Raw genomic sequence first — 14463 nt, forward strand, 5'->3', positions numbered from 1 at the left:
GAGTTTTCAAAAAGATTTTATTTATTTGGTCCTTTCTGCCATACATGTGTTCATCTAAAACTTTTACAAAGTACACAACTGATCATGAATATGGTGGTTCTGTACAGCCAATCCAAGCAGAACCTGGTCAGCAGTTTCACTTTTAAAAAAACCTGATTTTCCAACTAAACAATAAGTTCTATAATTTACTCATTTATTTTACAAAATTAACAATTAAAACATGTCTGAAAGCTTAAAAACAAAATCAATAAATATTCCACTGCAGTTCTCTTAAGGGTTGAATATCATGAGGAGTCTGCTCATCTATACGTTGGGTCATGGTTTACCAGCACAGCAAAGGATTTCCTGGTGACCAGGCTCATACCAGGATACTGCAGCTGTCTTTCTATCGAGACTATGAATTTGACTCGAGGCTTTGCTGTAAAGCAAAATACTTAACACTAGATTTAATTATCTCATGATATCACAACACACTCAGCTGACCAGTCCACCACATCCTTTATTGTGTTCGCTTTTAATTTAATCCCCATGGTGTAACCTTAGTTGGGTATTTCTAGCTCTAATTTACTGAGCAAGTACATTTTAATTCTGGACTTGCCAAATCACAAATCAAAAATTGAAAGTACATTAGTTAGCTGGTTACTGATTAAAAAAAATTAAATCAATGATTCCTTAGCCCTCAACTTTCTACAATAGTGTTTTTCAATCAAGTGAAACCATTGAGATGTGGAGCAATCCACAACCAGTTAATGCTGGACAGAGTTCCAAGTTGACAAACCCATAATGCACCAGTTTTTCCTCCCACCCTCATGGAAATAGAGTATGCAGTCATCTGGCAACATTCTGAAAAAGGACTGAAAATTTACCAACAGCAGAAAGAGATTTCAACACCACCCACAAATTCAATCAATGGCTGCCAGTTTCATAAAGTGCTGTACAGGATGTACTAAAATGCTGTTAATTCAATGCAACTCTCATTTAGAGTCCAAATTGTGTCAATTTGTATCAGAATGACATTATATATTAAAATTGAATGTTTCTATTGAATGAGTTATTTGTTCAGTGAAACACAGATCTCCATGATCAAGGATGCCTTTACAAAAAGGTTGTGCAAGAGACAGTGGGAATCCTGTTCGACAGCAGGAATTGCACGAGAACCTTCTAAAATAGCCAATATTTGATTAAGATCTGTTAAACAAAAAACAGGAATGGTCAGCAGGTTGATATGTTGAAGCATAATGGCCTTTTCAATTCAACAATTTACCTCACTTCACTAATGTGTACACTATATTGCTTAGATAGTTAAAAGTATTCTTCAGGTTACCAGTTAATTGGCACTATTAAATCTTCTTTCAAATATGATTATTTGAATAAGTCACTGCACAAAAAATGAGTTAAAATGGGCAACAAGTTGAAGTGTGGCATTCATTTAATACAAGTTAATAAAATCTTCATTTACTGAAAAACTCAGGCAGCAATTTTGGATGAATTTTACTTGTTTCATGAGTAACTTTTCAGTTATGACATGTATATCCGAACTCTCTCCAGAATTTGGGAGCAACATACAGGGCACTTCTGCACAGCAGAACATTCTTTACATGTGACTACATGACCACAGGGTACAAAAGCAATGCAAACATCTCGATCCCAGCAAATTTTGCAACACTTCTCTTCCTTCAGTTTTTTCAATTGCTCCTCCACATTTGTATCTATGAAGAGACATTAAGAATGTTGAAACAGGCTTAGGTGATAAACTTGGTTTACATATACATGCTTCTAAAAGTAAACCATTTAACAAGTCAAAATAATTGCAACTAGATTGCCAACACAAAATATTCAAAGAGAAAGTAACTCGGGTTTAAAAACATACCCAGAAACAAATCTAATGTACAAGGTTGAAAACGCAATACATTTCTATTAAATCATCAAGAGTCTCAGGCCAGGCAATAAACAAGGGTGCCCATGAAACTTCTAAAAATGCTTGAAGCTACTGCACTTGGCTGTGAAGAGCAATTCCAAACATAAAAGTTGGGAATCTTGTGCTCATCTAAACAAGGGGCATAGCTGCTGGGAAATGCTATCCATTCCAGGCATTCAGCAACAGCAAATAATCTCAGGTCAGGTCATCTATTGGAGGGATGTCCATGTTTTCCCTCTGTGGGCTGCATAGATACTCAGGGACTACAGGTAGTTAAAATCTATGTTCCTGCTGAATGCACATGTCTTCAGTGCTGATACTAACTGATCTTGGGTGATCCAATTTAACCACCAATGAGAAAGCACTACAAAACCTTTCAAATCCTAAAAGGCCAACAACATTCACATTAGAACAAAGCAGTGAATAAACACAAAGTAGAACTGAATGGTCTGCATTAAGGGCTAAGGAGCCTTGTAGGCCATGATCTGCACGTTAGACATGACTGATGTCTAGCATAGCAAGATGCAGAGGAAGTCATGCTCTATTCTTTCCCAAGAATCTATCAGAGATGAATGTCTCACTCCATCAGTGATGTGACATTGTAAATTCCCCTAATCATGTTGCAGTTGAGCAAAGTTACTCATGTCATGTTGAATGTGAGGTAGTTTCGTTCAAATAATTCATGTATACCAGATTGCTCAAAACACAAGTCAAACAGAACCTGTACAATGAGACTGAGGACATTTCTATCCCATCAGTTTGCAGCTGAATCTGGAGATGTCCCAAATGTGAAAGGACAATCTCTAATCCACTAAATTACCCCCATCCTCTCAAGCTTATCCATTAAAAAAAAAATCAGCATGAGGAGAAAGCAACAGAGGTTATGCTGATACGGTTAGATGGAGAGGGGTGGAGGGTGGCTTGTGTGGACCATAAATACCACATGGACCAGGTGGGGTAAATGGCCTGTTTCAGTATTGTACATTCTATGCAGTTCATTTAAGTTCATCAAAGCAGCACTGTTCATTTTGAAATTTATGGAACTCTTGGAGGCTTGATGTGAGAGCAGAGTCAAGGGGTAGGCGATAATGCAATTACCTTCATTCTGTCCCTCGTGCTCATCCTGCATTTCTTTTTCAGCTGCCAGAAGATCTGCAACCAGCATTTCAACAGACCTGTAGGTATCACGTGTCATTTGAAGTTTCTTTTTTACCAATTCCATTACCAGCGAGTTGTCAAATCCCATCTCAAGAGCACCCTGAACTGCAGGGGTTTGCATAAACAAGCTTTCTGAAAATAATATATAAAAAGATTAATATGGTCATCAAATATTACAAACAGCAGAACCAAGATTAAATATTGAACAAGATGATGTTATACATTGGGGACATATAATGGAGTCTGGTTACCAATACATAATGGCAAGGAATGGTCAATATCTGCATTTTTGAAAAGGACTTCACAAAACTCAAGTTAGCAAAAAAAAACTAACCAGATTCTGGTAGATTCGCAGAAATACCATCTTGTGGGAATGCTTCAGCCTGAAATAAAAATAATATTTTTGAAAATGAATAGTTTGCAAACCTGAAAAAAAGATTATTTATACACCCAATCAGGACTTGGGTGGTTTCTATGGACTCGAAGCATGTTGATGTCATAAAACCAGGCCCTTCATGGAAAAATGTCTTGCTAACAACTTGGAAAGTGATTCATCTGGTTCAGGGCATCATATTGTTTGGAATAGGAGAGGATGAGTGATGATGGTAATGTCCTGAGATTAGTCGATGCCGCCCTGTCGATCAAAAAATTTGACGGTCCTTTATTGTTCAGTGTGGAGAGAAACGATGCACATCATGAACCCTGGTAAAACTCATGTTCCTTTGTCCTGATTTATAATCTCAATTTGATTCATTACACATAAAAATACAATGGAAAGTATCTTTTAGTACTAAGTAGTTGCAGAGGAACGCGCTTAAAAGCGGGCCTGAATGGAATTCATGATTTATTCAAGCACCTAATCCACCTTCTAAAAAGCATCGCTTTCAACTGGTCAGCTGCAAATGTCAGCTCCCCGAACATGACCAACACAGGGACAGTTAGATCAACCACAGCCTCCAGAACCCAGCGATAATTTGCACACTTCAGCAAGAGGAACCCTCACCCTTCCCAGCTGCACCTTTCCTCCTCTACAATACTCACCCTGCAGGCTTTGTCTGCCTGTTGGGGAGGAGCAGTGGTGAGGGGTGTGCAGTCACTGTGGACATGGGCAACAAGCACCGAATTGCAATCCACTTCCTGAAAGTATCACCAAGGCTTATTCATTCAATTGCATTGATAAACCATTCCACTCTCCCTACGCAAATGTATTTTCTGCATCCATAGAGAGTTTCAGGGTGGAGGTATGACGGTGGTGCATCACATCGAGGGCAGCACGGATCAGCACACACTGCGATATGTGCGCGTGCTGGGTCCGTGCAGCAGAGCTGGTCTCCAGTCATTTTGGTTAATCCTTGCCACTGGACCAAGACCGAGCTCGGTCAAGCCCATGTGGTGGCTGGTGTGCAACGGCCACCGCACGTTAAAAAATCCACGCACAGGCATCTTTCACCCTTCAAGATGTAGTTTGGGATCTGGAATATTAGTTCGGGATCTGGAACATTGAAACACCCGTGAACTCATCCCTTACTGGCGTGAAAGCAAGTCATCCTCGTTTCGAGGGACTGCCTATGATGATTGTTTGGTTGTGTTCATCGAAGAGCAACTTCCTTTGTAATACTTTAAATATTTATCACTCAATTCAGTTAATGTTTACACAATTGAAATTTCAAGATAAAGGTTAATCACATAGCAAGACTAGGAGTTAATTAGCTCTCATCAACTCGAGATGGAACCTGCCAAAATCTAAAAAGGCAGACTTCTCTGACATTGCTTTGGAAAGAAAGTCAATAAGATCGACACACACATGGAATTTGCAAGTAACCAAGTCTGATTTCTGTTAAACTAAAAATAACCTGGCAATTATATCCACATATTTATTGAGTTGTACAGCTCGGAAAGTGATGCATGTGGTTAAGGGCGTCATAGTATTTGGTTGTGTCCAAAGAGCAACTTCCTTTGTAATACTTAAAAATATTTATCACTCAGTTAATGTTTTTGGGAAGTTGTAAAAGGCTACAAGTGTCAAGAAAAGGAAGTTGAAAACTTTACAATGTTTAAGATCTGAGAACTTGCACTGAGTGCACCCTTCGTGACCTCAGGGCATCTCAAAGCACTTTACAGCCAATTAAGTACATCTGAAGTGTAGTCACAGCTGTCATGCAGCAAACACAGAAGCCAATTTGCACATAGCAAGATCCAACAAACAGCAATGTGATAATTAGCAGATAATGTGTTTGTAGTGTTGAAGGTACAAATATTGGCCAGGACAGGACACCAGGGAAAACTCCCCTACTCTTTTTCGAATAGTGCTATGGGATTTTCTTTTACTTCCACCCAAGAGCTGATGGGGCCTCGGTTTAACGCGTCACCTGAAAGATGGCATCTTGGACAGTGCAGCACTCTATGCTGCTCTGAAGTGTCAGCTTAGATTATGTTCTCAAGTCTGCGGAGTGGGACTTGAACCCATAATCTTCTGACTCAGAGGCAAGTGTTTATAAACAAAGTTAAGTTGTTTAGATCCAAATAGAAGTATACCATTATGAAGTACAGTACAAAAGAAGTGAAATTGATTCCACAAGCTTAAAATGCAGTGCAGAGAATTCTACTATGTGAAAAATTAGCTAAAAGGCAAGAGAAAATGACAACCAAAGTTGCCAACTTGCTGCAGGTATCCCAAGAGATGAATTCAGCGCATTCTAGAGGAACTCAGAACTGCTCAGCACAATAACCTCTCAAGAGGTTGTATAAAAATGTTATGACGCTTTTATTTGCAACACCGAAAGCTCTTATCAACACCAGATTGCTGATACATCCTCCAAGGAGACCAGACACACCCAGCAGTTTCTCTGGAATGTGTAAGTAGAACTGCCCTGCCGATGTCAGCAGTGACTCCCCCACACCCCCTCCAAAGCAAGTGCCTGACCTCCTCCCCCAGCCGAGTTCCTGTCAGTCTTCCCGCACCATCTCACCACCCCACCCCTCACCCCCACAGATGGGGCAGTGTGTGTGAATCAGATTGTTAAGAGGTTTATTGGATCTGAAGAGAAGTGATTGTCGTGACTTCCGGATTTCGTCCAGTCCAATTATGTCAGTTGCCAGACACGCACCGAGCTTTCCGATAAATCAACCAGGTGTCGGGGTAGGAGAGGGAGAGCGTGGTGCAGGTGTAAAGGGTGTGGGGTTTGAAGAACGTGTTCCATCTTACTATCTTCACCCGCCAGAGTCTCTTGCTCTGCCGCAAAAATGTTTGCGTAATCACAGTGCTATTCTAGGCAAAAGTCCTGGAGGCTCCTTTAATAGAGTCACTGATTTTCGAATCTTAGCCTAAAAGCCCCAGGAGCAGCTGCAGGTTCCAGCAGCTGCTCCAGACACAGCAACATGGTTCAAAGCAACTTCCGGTTCCCTCCTTTATCGTACTGTACACTTGCGACCGGATCGAGTGCGAGTGCGCAAAAAGGGACAGACCACAGCCGCATGTGCAGAAGGACACAAAAATGTTTGTGCAGAACCAGTAGTATGTTAAATCCAGACTCAAAACATAACATTAAGCAATGTAAACTTAGCCAATTAGACCATCACCAAGCAAAAACCCTGCGACAGTTTTTGGAAGTTCATAACTAAAGCCTCTACAATTTGCTCACTTACTTTTTACACCCTGGGATGGAAACCATGAGATCTGAGAGACTGGTCATTCTCAATGTCAGATATATGGTTAGTTAATGTATGGTTAGTTAATGTTAGGGGTGCCGCAGGAATCAGTGCTGGGACCCCAACTATTTACAATCTATATTCACGACTTGGAAGAAGCGACTGAGTATAACGTAGCCAAGTTTGCTGACGATTAAGATGTGAGGAAAAGCAATGTGTGAGGAAAGCACAAAAAAATCTGCAAAAGGACATAGGCAGGCTAAGTGAGTGGGCAAAAATTTGGCAGATGGAGTACAATGTTGGAAAGTGAGGTCATGCACTTTGGCAGAAAAAAAATCAAAGAGGAAATTATTTAAATGGAGAAAGATTGCAAAGTGCCGCAGTACAGCGGGACCTGGGGGTACTTGTGCATGAAACGAAAGGATAGTATGCAGGTACAGCAAGTGATCAGTAAGGCCAATGGAATCTTGGCCTTTATTGCAAAGGGGATGGAGAATAAAAGCAGGGAAGTCTAGCTACAGTTGTACAGGGTATTGGTGAGGTCACACCTGGAATACTGCGTGCAGTTTTGGTTTCCATATTTATGAAAGGATACACTTGCTTTGGAGGAAGTTCAGAGAAGGTTCACAAGGTTGATCCTGGAAACGAGGGGGTTGACTTATCAGGAAAGGTCGAGTACGTTGGGTCTCGACTCATTGGAATCAAGAAGAATGAGAGGTGATCTTATCGAAACATAAGATTATGAGGGGGCTTGACAGGGTGGATGCAGAGAGGATGTTTCCACTGGTGGGGGAGACTAGAACGAGAGGGCATGATCTTGGAATAAGGGGCCGGCCACTTAAAACTGAGATGAGGAGAAATTTCTTCTGAGGGTTGTAAATATGTGGAATTTGCTGCCTCAGAGAGCTGTGGAAGCTGGGACATTAAGACAGAAAGAGACAATTTCTTAAATGAGAAGGGAATAAGGGGTTATGGAGAGCAGGCAGAGAAGTGGACCGGAGTCCATGATCAGATCAGCCATGATCATATTAAATGGCGGAGCAGGCTCGAGGGGCCGTTTGGCCTTCTCCTGCTCCTATTTACGTTATGTTCTGATGTATCCAATTCAATCTTTGCTGGTAAAATTAGTTAAGTTGCACTTCAATGTCGTACTGAAGACTTGCCACCTACATTTCTAGCTTTGTTAACCATATTTATTTAGACTAGGATGAGAGACCGTGGGAAGCAAGCTACATTATGCATGAAACCCTAAACTACTGTTAAATTCCAATCCAATTTTCTGCAGTTCAGAATGTTGACAAAGTGGGAAAGGAAGTGATAGTCTGCTCCAATTCCCATCAACTGATACATGTTGCACGATTAGTTAAATATTGTACAAGATACAAGCAGGAGTGAGATAAGGGCCATGCAAACTGTGCAGCTACATATCATTTTGGTAAAATTCTAGCAGCCTTTCACTGTGTGGAACTGTAATACAGCACAATTTAGTCTTCAGGACAAGAGGTTGAAAAATGAGAAAATGGTTTCCTTGCACAGCACATCAGTGAGGCAACCAGGAATAAACAAATTCTATCTTTTTTTTTTTTTAAAAGCAGTAACCCATGCTGTATCTGGCCAGCCCATATCATAATATTGAGTTTAATCTTTTTGGCCAATCTAAGGCAGCAGCCAATCTAATTTTCAGAGGACTAACTTAACAAAAATGCCTGAGGATTTGGCAAACATCGACTGTTTAACTAGTAGGGTTACCCAATCAAGTAGAGGGGATAAATGGGTTCTACTTAAAACCACTCAATGAAGCCAAGCATGTCCCAGTAGTTAAAAGGGCACATTGAAAAATAAAACATTATGGCTGACGAGGAATGTGCAGAGCAAGTTCGATTGAAATAGAAGGCATTCTACACACTTAAAGCAATTAATTCACAGCAGAACAGGGAAAAATATCACATGCAATTAAGGGAGACAGAAACAGCCATTTGGATAACCAAAAAGGTCACTGGAAAAGAAGATGGTGTGTAAGTGTGGCAGCAATAGCAGGAGCCAAAATACTAAAGACAGTAGATGGCCACTAAAGTATACTGTAGAGAAGATTCAAACGGATTCTCAGGTTATGGCAGAGCTGCCAAATGATACTTTTGCATCAGTCTATACTCCAGCAGATGATGCCCAGATGGGGGTTGCTCTGTATTGAACAGCATTATTAAAATAGATAGCAATGTCATCTTGGACAGATGAGAAAAGCTCAAAATTGATAAGGCTCGAGGTCAGGATAACATCCATCCAATTGTGATCAAAGAGATGGGACAGGTGCCCCGAGTCCCCTGCCCATCTTCAATAATTCAATACAGATAAGGATAGTTCCCTTAGACTGAAGGCTAGTTCACATATGTCCTCATAAAAAAAGAGCGCATCATCCTGACACACATGCTGGGAAGATGCTTGAAGGGATCATGCGATGCAGTTTATGATCCCTGGGAAAGGCAAGGGGCCATTAGAAATTCAACACACGACTAGCGAAAAAAATAGGTTGCGCATTACAAATTTTAGTTTGTTTCGGAGCAGTCACCTCAGGTTGGTGTCTGAGGAAAATCTGAGACAATATCTACTTGGACTCGCAGAATGCCTTTCATAAAGGTACCTCACACAAGCTTACCTTGCAAGACAGAATCTTGTGGCATCAGTCAAAATTTGAAATGCTAGATTAGGAATTGGCTCCAATTCCACAGCCAAAAAGTTGTAGTTAACAGATGTGGTTCAGCCTGGAGACATGTTACTAGTGGAGTCCCCGAGGGATCACTTCAAGGCCCGCTACTCCTCACTGTCTTAGTGGTGCTGGGAGTATAAGTAAATTTGTAGATGACACCAAAATCTGTGCAAGGGTTAAGGCAGTAGAAGCGTGCAATCAAATCCGGAAAGATAGACATGTGATCGGGGAGTGGGCCACACAATGGCAAATGGTGCTCAATTTAGATAAATGTCGTAGCCTGCATGTTGGTAGGGCTAACAGAATACAGTTGATTTGGAGGGAACTATACTGAAAGATTGGGAGAGAAATTGATCAGTGTTACTGTGCACAGATGACTGAAGGCTTATGACCAACAAAGAGAAAGTGCAGCGAAAGCCAACAGGTATTGAGTTGCATTAATGAAAACACAGTATAAATCGAAGGATACCATTTTGACACTACACAGGTCGCTGGTCAGACCACATCTGCAGTACTGCAGCCAGTTCTGGGTCCCCCCTCCCCCCATGGAGGATGATATAATGGTCTTGGAAAAGCTGAGAACTACAAGATTAATTCCTATCTTAAAGAATCTCAGCCACTCAGACTCAAGGACCTTGGCCTATTTAGGAATAGACTGGATATTAGGCAATGGTTCTTTTCCCATAAAGTCGTGAGCTTCTTGAATAAATGGTTGGATGGTGTGTGGGTGCTTTGAAGAGGGAACTGGACCAATTCTTGTCTGGGGCAGAGATCACAGCATATAGCAGGCAAGTGTCTTTATAGATAAAGCTTGGACCATGTGATCTCCTGGACTGGTTTTGATTGCCCAAGGGGATCAGCAAGGAAATTTCCGAGAGTATTTTGCCTCTTCCAGATTACATCTCTGCGGGGGGGGGGGGGGGGGGGGTGGAGGGAAGCAGTGCTTATTCATGATGATCTGGCCATCATGGTGTGGGGCAGGCTTAATGGACCATGGTCTTTTTCTACATGTTATTTTCATATGTTCATCTTCAATTAAGAAGATAGGGTAAATCTGTGTTGCCGAGTTCTCAGTTATGCCAGCCAACACTACTGAGGACAAGTGCTGGAAGGCATTTCATCTGTGCTTATCCACACCATAATATGGTTTGCTATGGAGTACAGCAATAAATCCAGTCAAGATCTTTCAAAAGTAGCACCCATTGTGGAAGGCTGAATCATATATCCCAGGACATGGTTTATTTTTATTAAATATCTAAACAATTAAAATAAACAAACCTAGAATTTTACAAAACCACTAGATTCGACTGTTGCCTTGTTTCGCAGTAATTAAGCCAAAATATTTTGAGTGGAACTTACTGTAGAATTGAAGTGCAATTTCCTCAACTGAACATCATTGACAAAGGCATGGCCTTTCTGTTGAATCAGGAACGCACACCTATTTGGAGGAGAGATGTAATCATTTTGCAGGAATTTCTTTCCACCACGGGTTCACAAATAAAGTCAGAAAAGATGCATCGGGAGCATTGCGTGTTTTTTAACCATTGTTTTTCAAGCTCCCACGAAAATAATGTTGACTGCCTCGCATGGCACAGAAATGGTACCCTGGCTGCAAACTCCGAAACAGATCTGTCCAACTAGCTTCAAAAATTGTATACACAATTTTCTGTTCTTGAAAGTGTCCCAAGAGGAAAAACAATTTCCACCGGAGGAAGCTTATACACACACATCACAAAGTTCTGCTTCAGACAACTAGTCTCATGGCTGTATGATAACCTCTTTTTCAAACCTAGAGGGGACAGACAATATTAACTCATACGAACGAGAAAGCCACGAATCCCCAAGCCAGTTTTTAAACTGAAAACAAAAATCATTCATGTGATGTGGGCATCACTGCCAAGGCCAGCATTTATTGCCCATCCCTAGATGCTCTCAAGGTGGTGGTGGTGAGCCACCTTCTAGAACCGTTGGAGCCAGTGTGGTGAAGTTACTCCCACGATGCAGTTAGGAAGGGAGCTCCAGGATTTTGACCCAGTTCGGATGGTGTGTGACTTGGAGGTGGTGGTGTTCCCATAAGTACTGTCGAAGCCTTAGTGAGTTGCTGCAGTGCATCTTGTAGATGGTGCACTCTACAGCCAAGTGCACCAGTGTAAAGGGAGTGAACGTTTAAAGTTGTGAATGGGGTGCCAATCAAGGGAACAGTGGCTTCGGGGAGTCAGGAGGTGAGACACTCGCTGCAGAATACCGAGCCTCTGCTTGTTCTTGTCGCCAAATTATTTATGTGGCTGATCCAGTTGAGTTTCTGGTCAATGGTGACCCCTAAGATGTTGAAGGTGGGGGATTCAACGATGGTAATGCAATTGAATATAAAGGTAAGGTGGGTAGACACTATTATTGGAATTTGATTACATTGATTACAACAGTGACTAAACGCCAAAAGTACTTAATTGGCTGTAAAGTGATGAGACTTCCAGTGGTTGTGAAAGGCGCTATAATAAATGCAAGTCTTTCTTGGTGATCGTCAGGCACTTGTGCAGCACAAATTTTGCTTGCCACTTCTCAGCCCAATCCTGGATAGTGCCCAGGTCTGACTGCATGCAGGCATGGACTGCTTCATTATCTGAGGAATTGTGAATTGAACTGAACACTGCTATCAGTGAATATTCCCACTTCTGACCTTATGATGGAGGGAAGGTCATTGATGAACCAGCTGAAGATGGTTGTGCCTAGGTGTTAGAAACTAAAGATGCCTAGAAATGTATATGGTTATGTGATTAAAACCGACATGAAAAATGCTGTGTTTAAATGGTTATGTTCAAATTGCAAACGAAATGTCTCCTTGGATCAAATAAATCCTTAGAAATGCTAATGTCCTGTGGATGGTATGGCTTCTTTGTACTATATACAATCTGTTATTTTTAAGTTAAGACTTGAACTTTGTTTATGTATTTTATGTATAACACGAAGGTAGGATTTGAAGTTAGCTCAACAGAACTGCCTGCGAAGATAACGGAAGGAAGTTGGTCGGATTTAGCGTAAACACACAGCAGCTTGCTACGTTGTAAAGAAGTGAACGATCGGTTGGAGTGAGAAAGCTCTGCTTTGGGCCTCAGTTCAAAAGGTAGACGACTTGGCCTTGTATTGTATTAAGGTTTTAGGGTAACTTCTATTGGTCAAAAGGTCTAGTCAGTATCCACACCCCCCCCCACCCCACCAAAAGTGACCTCCCAAAAGCTTGTAATCACAGAGGAGAGAGAGAGCGCGCGAGCGAGCGCGAGAGAGAGCGCGCGAGCGAGCGCGAGAGAGAGCGCGCGAGCGAGCGCGAGAGAGAGCGCGCGAGCGAGCGCGAGAGAGAGCGCGCGAGCGAGCGCGAGAGAGAGCGCGCGAGCGAGCGCGAGAGAGAGCGCGCGAGCGAGCGCGAGAGAGAGCGCGCGAGCGAGCGCGAGAGAGAGAGAGAGCGAGCGCGAGAGAGAGAGAGAGCGAGCGCGAGAGAGAGAGAGCGCGAGAGAGAGAGAGCGCGAGAGAGAGAGAGCGCGAGAGAGAGAGAGCGCGAGAGAGAGAGAGCGCGAGAGAGAGAGAGCGCGAGAGAGAGAGAGCGCGAGAGAGAGAGAGCGCGAGAGAGAGAGAGCGCGCGAGAGAGAGAGAGAGAGCGCGAGAGAGAGAGAGAGAGCGCGAGAGAGAGAGCGCGAGAGAGAGAGCGCGAGAGAGAGAGCGCGAGAGAGAGAGCGCGAGAGAGAGAGCGCGAGAGAGAGCGAGAGAGAGAGCGCGAGAGAGAGCGCGAGAGAGAGAGCGCGAGAGAGAGAGCGCGAGAGAGAGAGCGCGAGAGAGAGAGCGCGAGAGAGAGAGCGCGAGAGAGAGAGCGCGAGAGAGAGAGCGCGAGAGAGAGAGCGCGAGAGAGAGAGCGCGAGAGAGAGAGCGCGAGAGAGAGAGCGCGAGAGAGAGAGCGCGAGAGAGAGAGCGCGAGAGAGAGAGCGCGAGAGAGAGAGCGCGAGAGAGAGAGCGCGAGAGAGAGAGCGCGAGAGAGAGAGCGCGAGAGAGAGAGCGCGAGAGAGAGAGCGCGAGAGAGAGAGCGCGAGAGAGAGAGCGCGAGAGAGAGAGCGCGAGAGAGAGAGCGCGAGAGAGAGAGCGCGAGAGAGAGAGCGCGAGAGAGAGAGCGCGAGAGAGAGAGCGCGAGAGAGAGAGCGCGAGAGAGAGAGCGCGAGAGAGAGAGCGCGAGAGAGAGAGCGCGAGAGAGAGAGCGCGAGAGAGAGAGCGCGAGAGAGAGAGCGCGAGAGAGAGAGCGCGAGAGAGAGAGCGCGAGAGAGAGAGCGCGAGAGAGAGAGCGCGAGAGAGAGAGCGCGAGAGAGAGAGCGCGAGAGAGAGAGCGCGAGAGAGAGAGCGCGAGAGAGAGAGCGCGAGAGAGAGAGCGCGAGAGAGAGAGCGCGAGAGAGAGAGCGCGAGAGAGAGAGCGCGAGAGAGAGAGCGCGAGAGAGAGAGCGCGAGAGAGAGAGCGCGAGAGAGAGAGCGCGAGAGAGAGAGCGCGAGAGAGAGAGCGCGAGAGAGAGAGCGCGAGAGAGAGAGCGCGAGAGAGAGAGCGCGAGAGAGAGAGCGCGAGAGAGAGAGCGCGAGAGAGAGAGCGCGAGAGAGAGAGCGCGAGAGAGAGAGCGCGAGAGAGAGAGCGCGAGAGAGAGAGCGCGAGAGAGAGAGCGCGAGAGAGAGAGCGCGAGAGAGAGAGCGCGAGAGAGAGAGCGCGAGAGAGAGAGCGCGAGAGAGAGAGCGCGAGAGAGAGAGCGCGAGAGAGAGAGCGCGAGAGAGAGAGCGCGAGAGAGAGAGCGCGAGAGAGAGAGCGCGAGAGAGAGAGCGCGAGAGAGAGAGCGCGAGAGAGAGAGCGCGAGAGAGAGAGCGCGAGAGAGAGAGCGCGAGAGAGAGAGCGCGAGAGAGAGAGCGCGAGAGAGAGAGCGCGAGAGAGAGAGCGCGAGAGAGAGAGCGCGAGAGAGAGAGCGCGAGAGAGAGAGCGCGAGAGAGAGAGCGCGAGAGAGAGAGCGCGAGAGAGAGA

General features: G+C 44.3%; 1 protein-coding gene across 4 annotated transcripts in view; it reads right to left on the reverse strand.

Moving 5' to 3' along the window:
* LOC139265598 (E3 ubiquitin-protein ligase XIAP-like) overlaps positions 1-14463 on the reverse strand; it is a 49371-nt gene continuing 34908 nt past the window's right edge. For all 4 annotated transcript variants that reach the window (XM_070882712.1, XM_070882711.1, XM_070882710.1 and 1 more), the window contains 4 exons: positions 10788-10866; positions 3411-3459; positions 3017-3208; positions 1-1709 (listed from right to left, as the gene is read on the reverse strand). In XM_070882712.1, the coding sequence (XP_070738813.1) occupies positions 1519-1709; positions 3017-3208; positions 3411-3459; positions 10788-10866 (511 nt within the window). In that variant the 3' untranslated portion in view covers positions 1-1518. The remainder of the gene's footprint in view (positions 1710-3016; positions 3209-3410; positions 3460-10787; positions 10867-14463) is intronic.

The sequence above is a fragment of the Pristiophorus japonicus genome, chromosome 6, assembly GCF_044704955.1.
Source record: "Pristiophorus japonicus isolate sPriJap1 chromosome 6, sPriJap1.hap1, whole genome shotgun sequence".
NCBI lineage: Eukaryota > Metazoa > Chordata > Chondrichthyes > Pristiophoridae > Pristiophorus > Pristiophorus japonicus.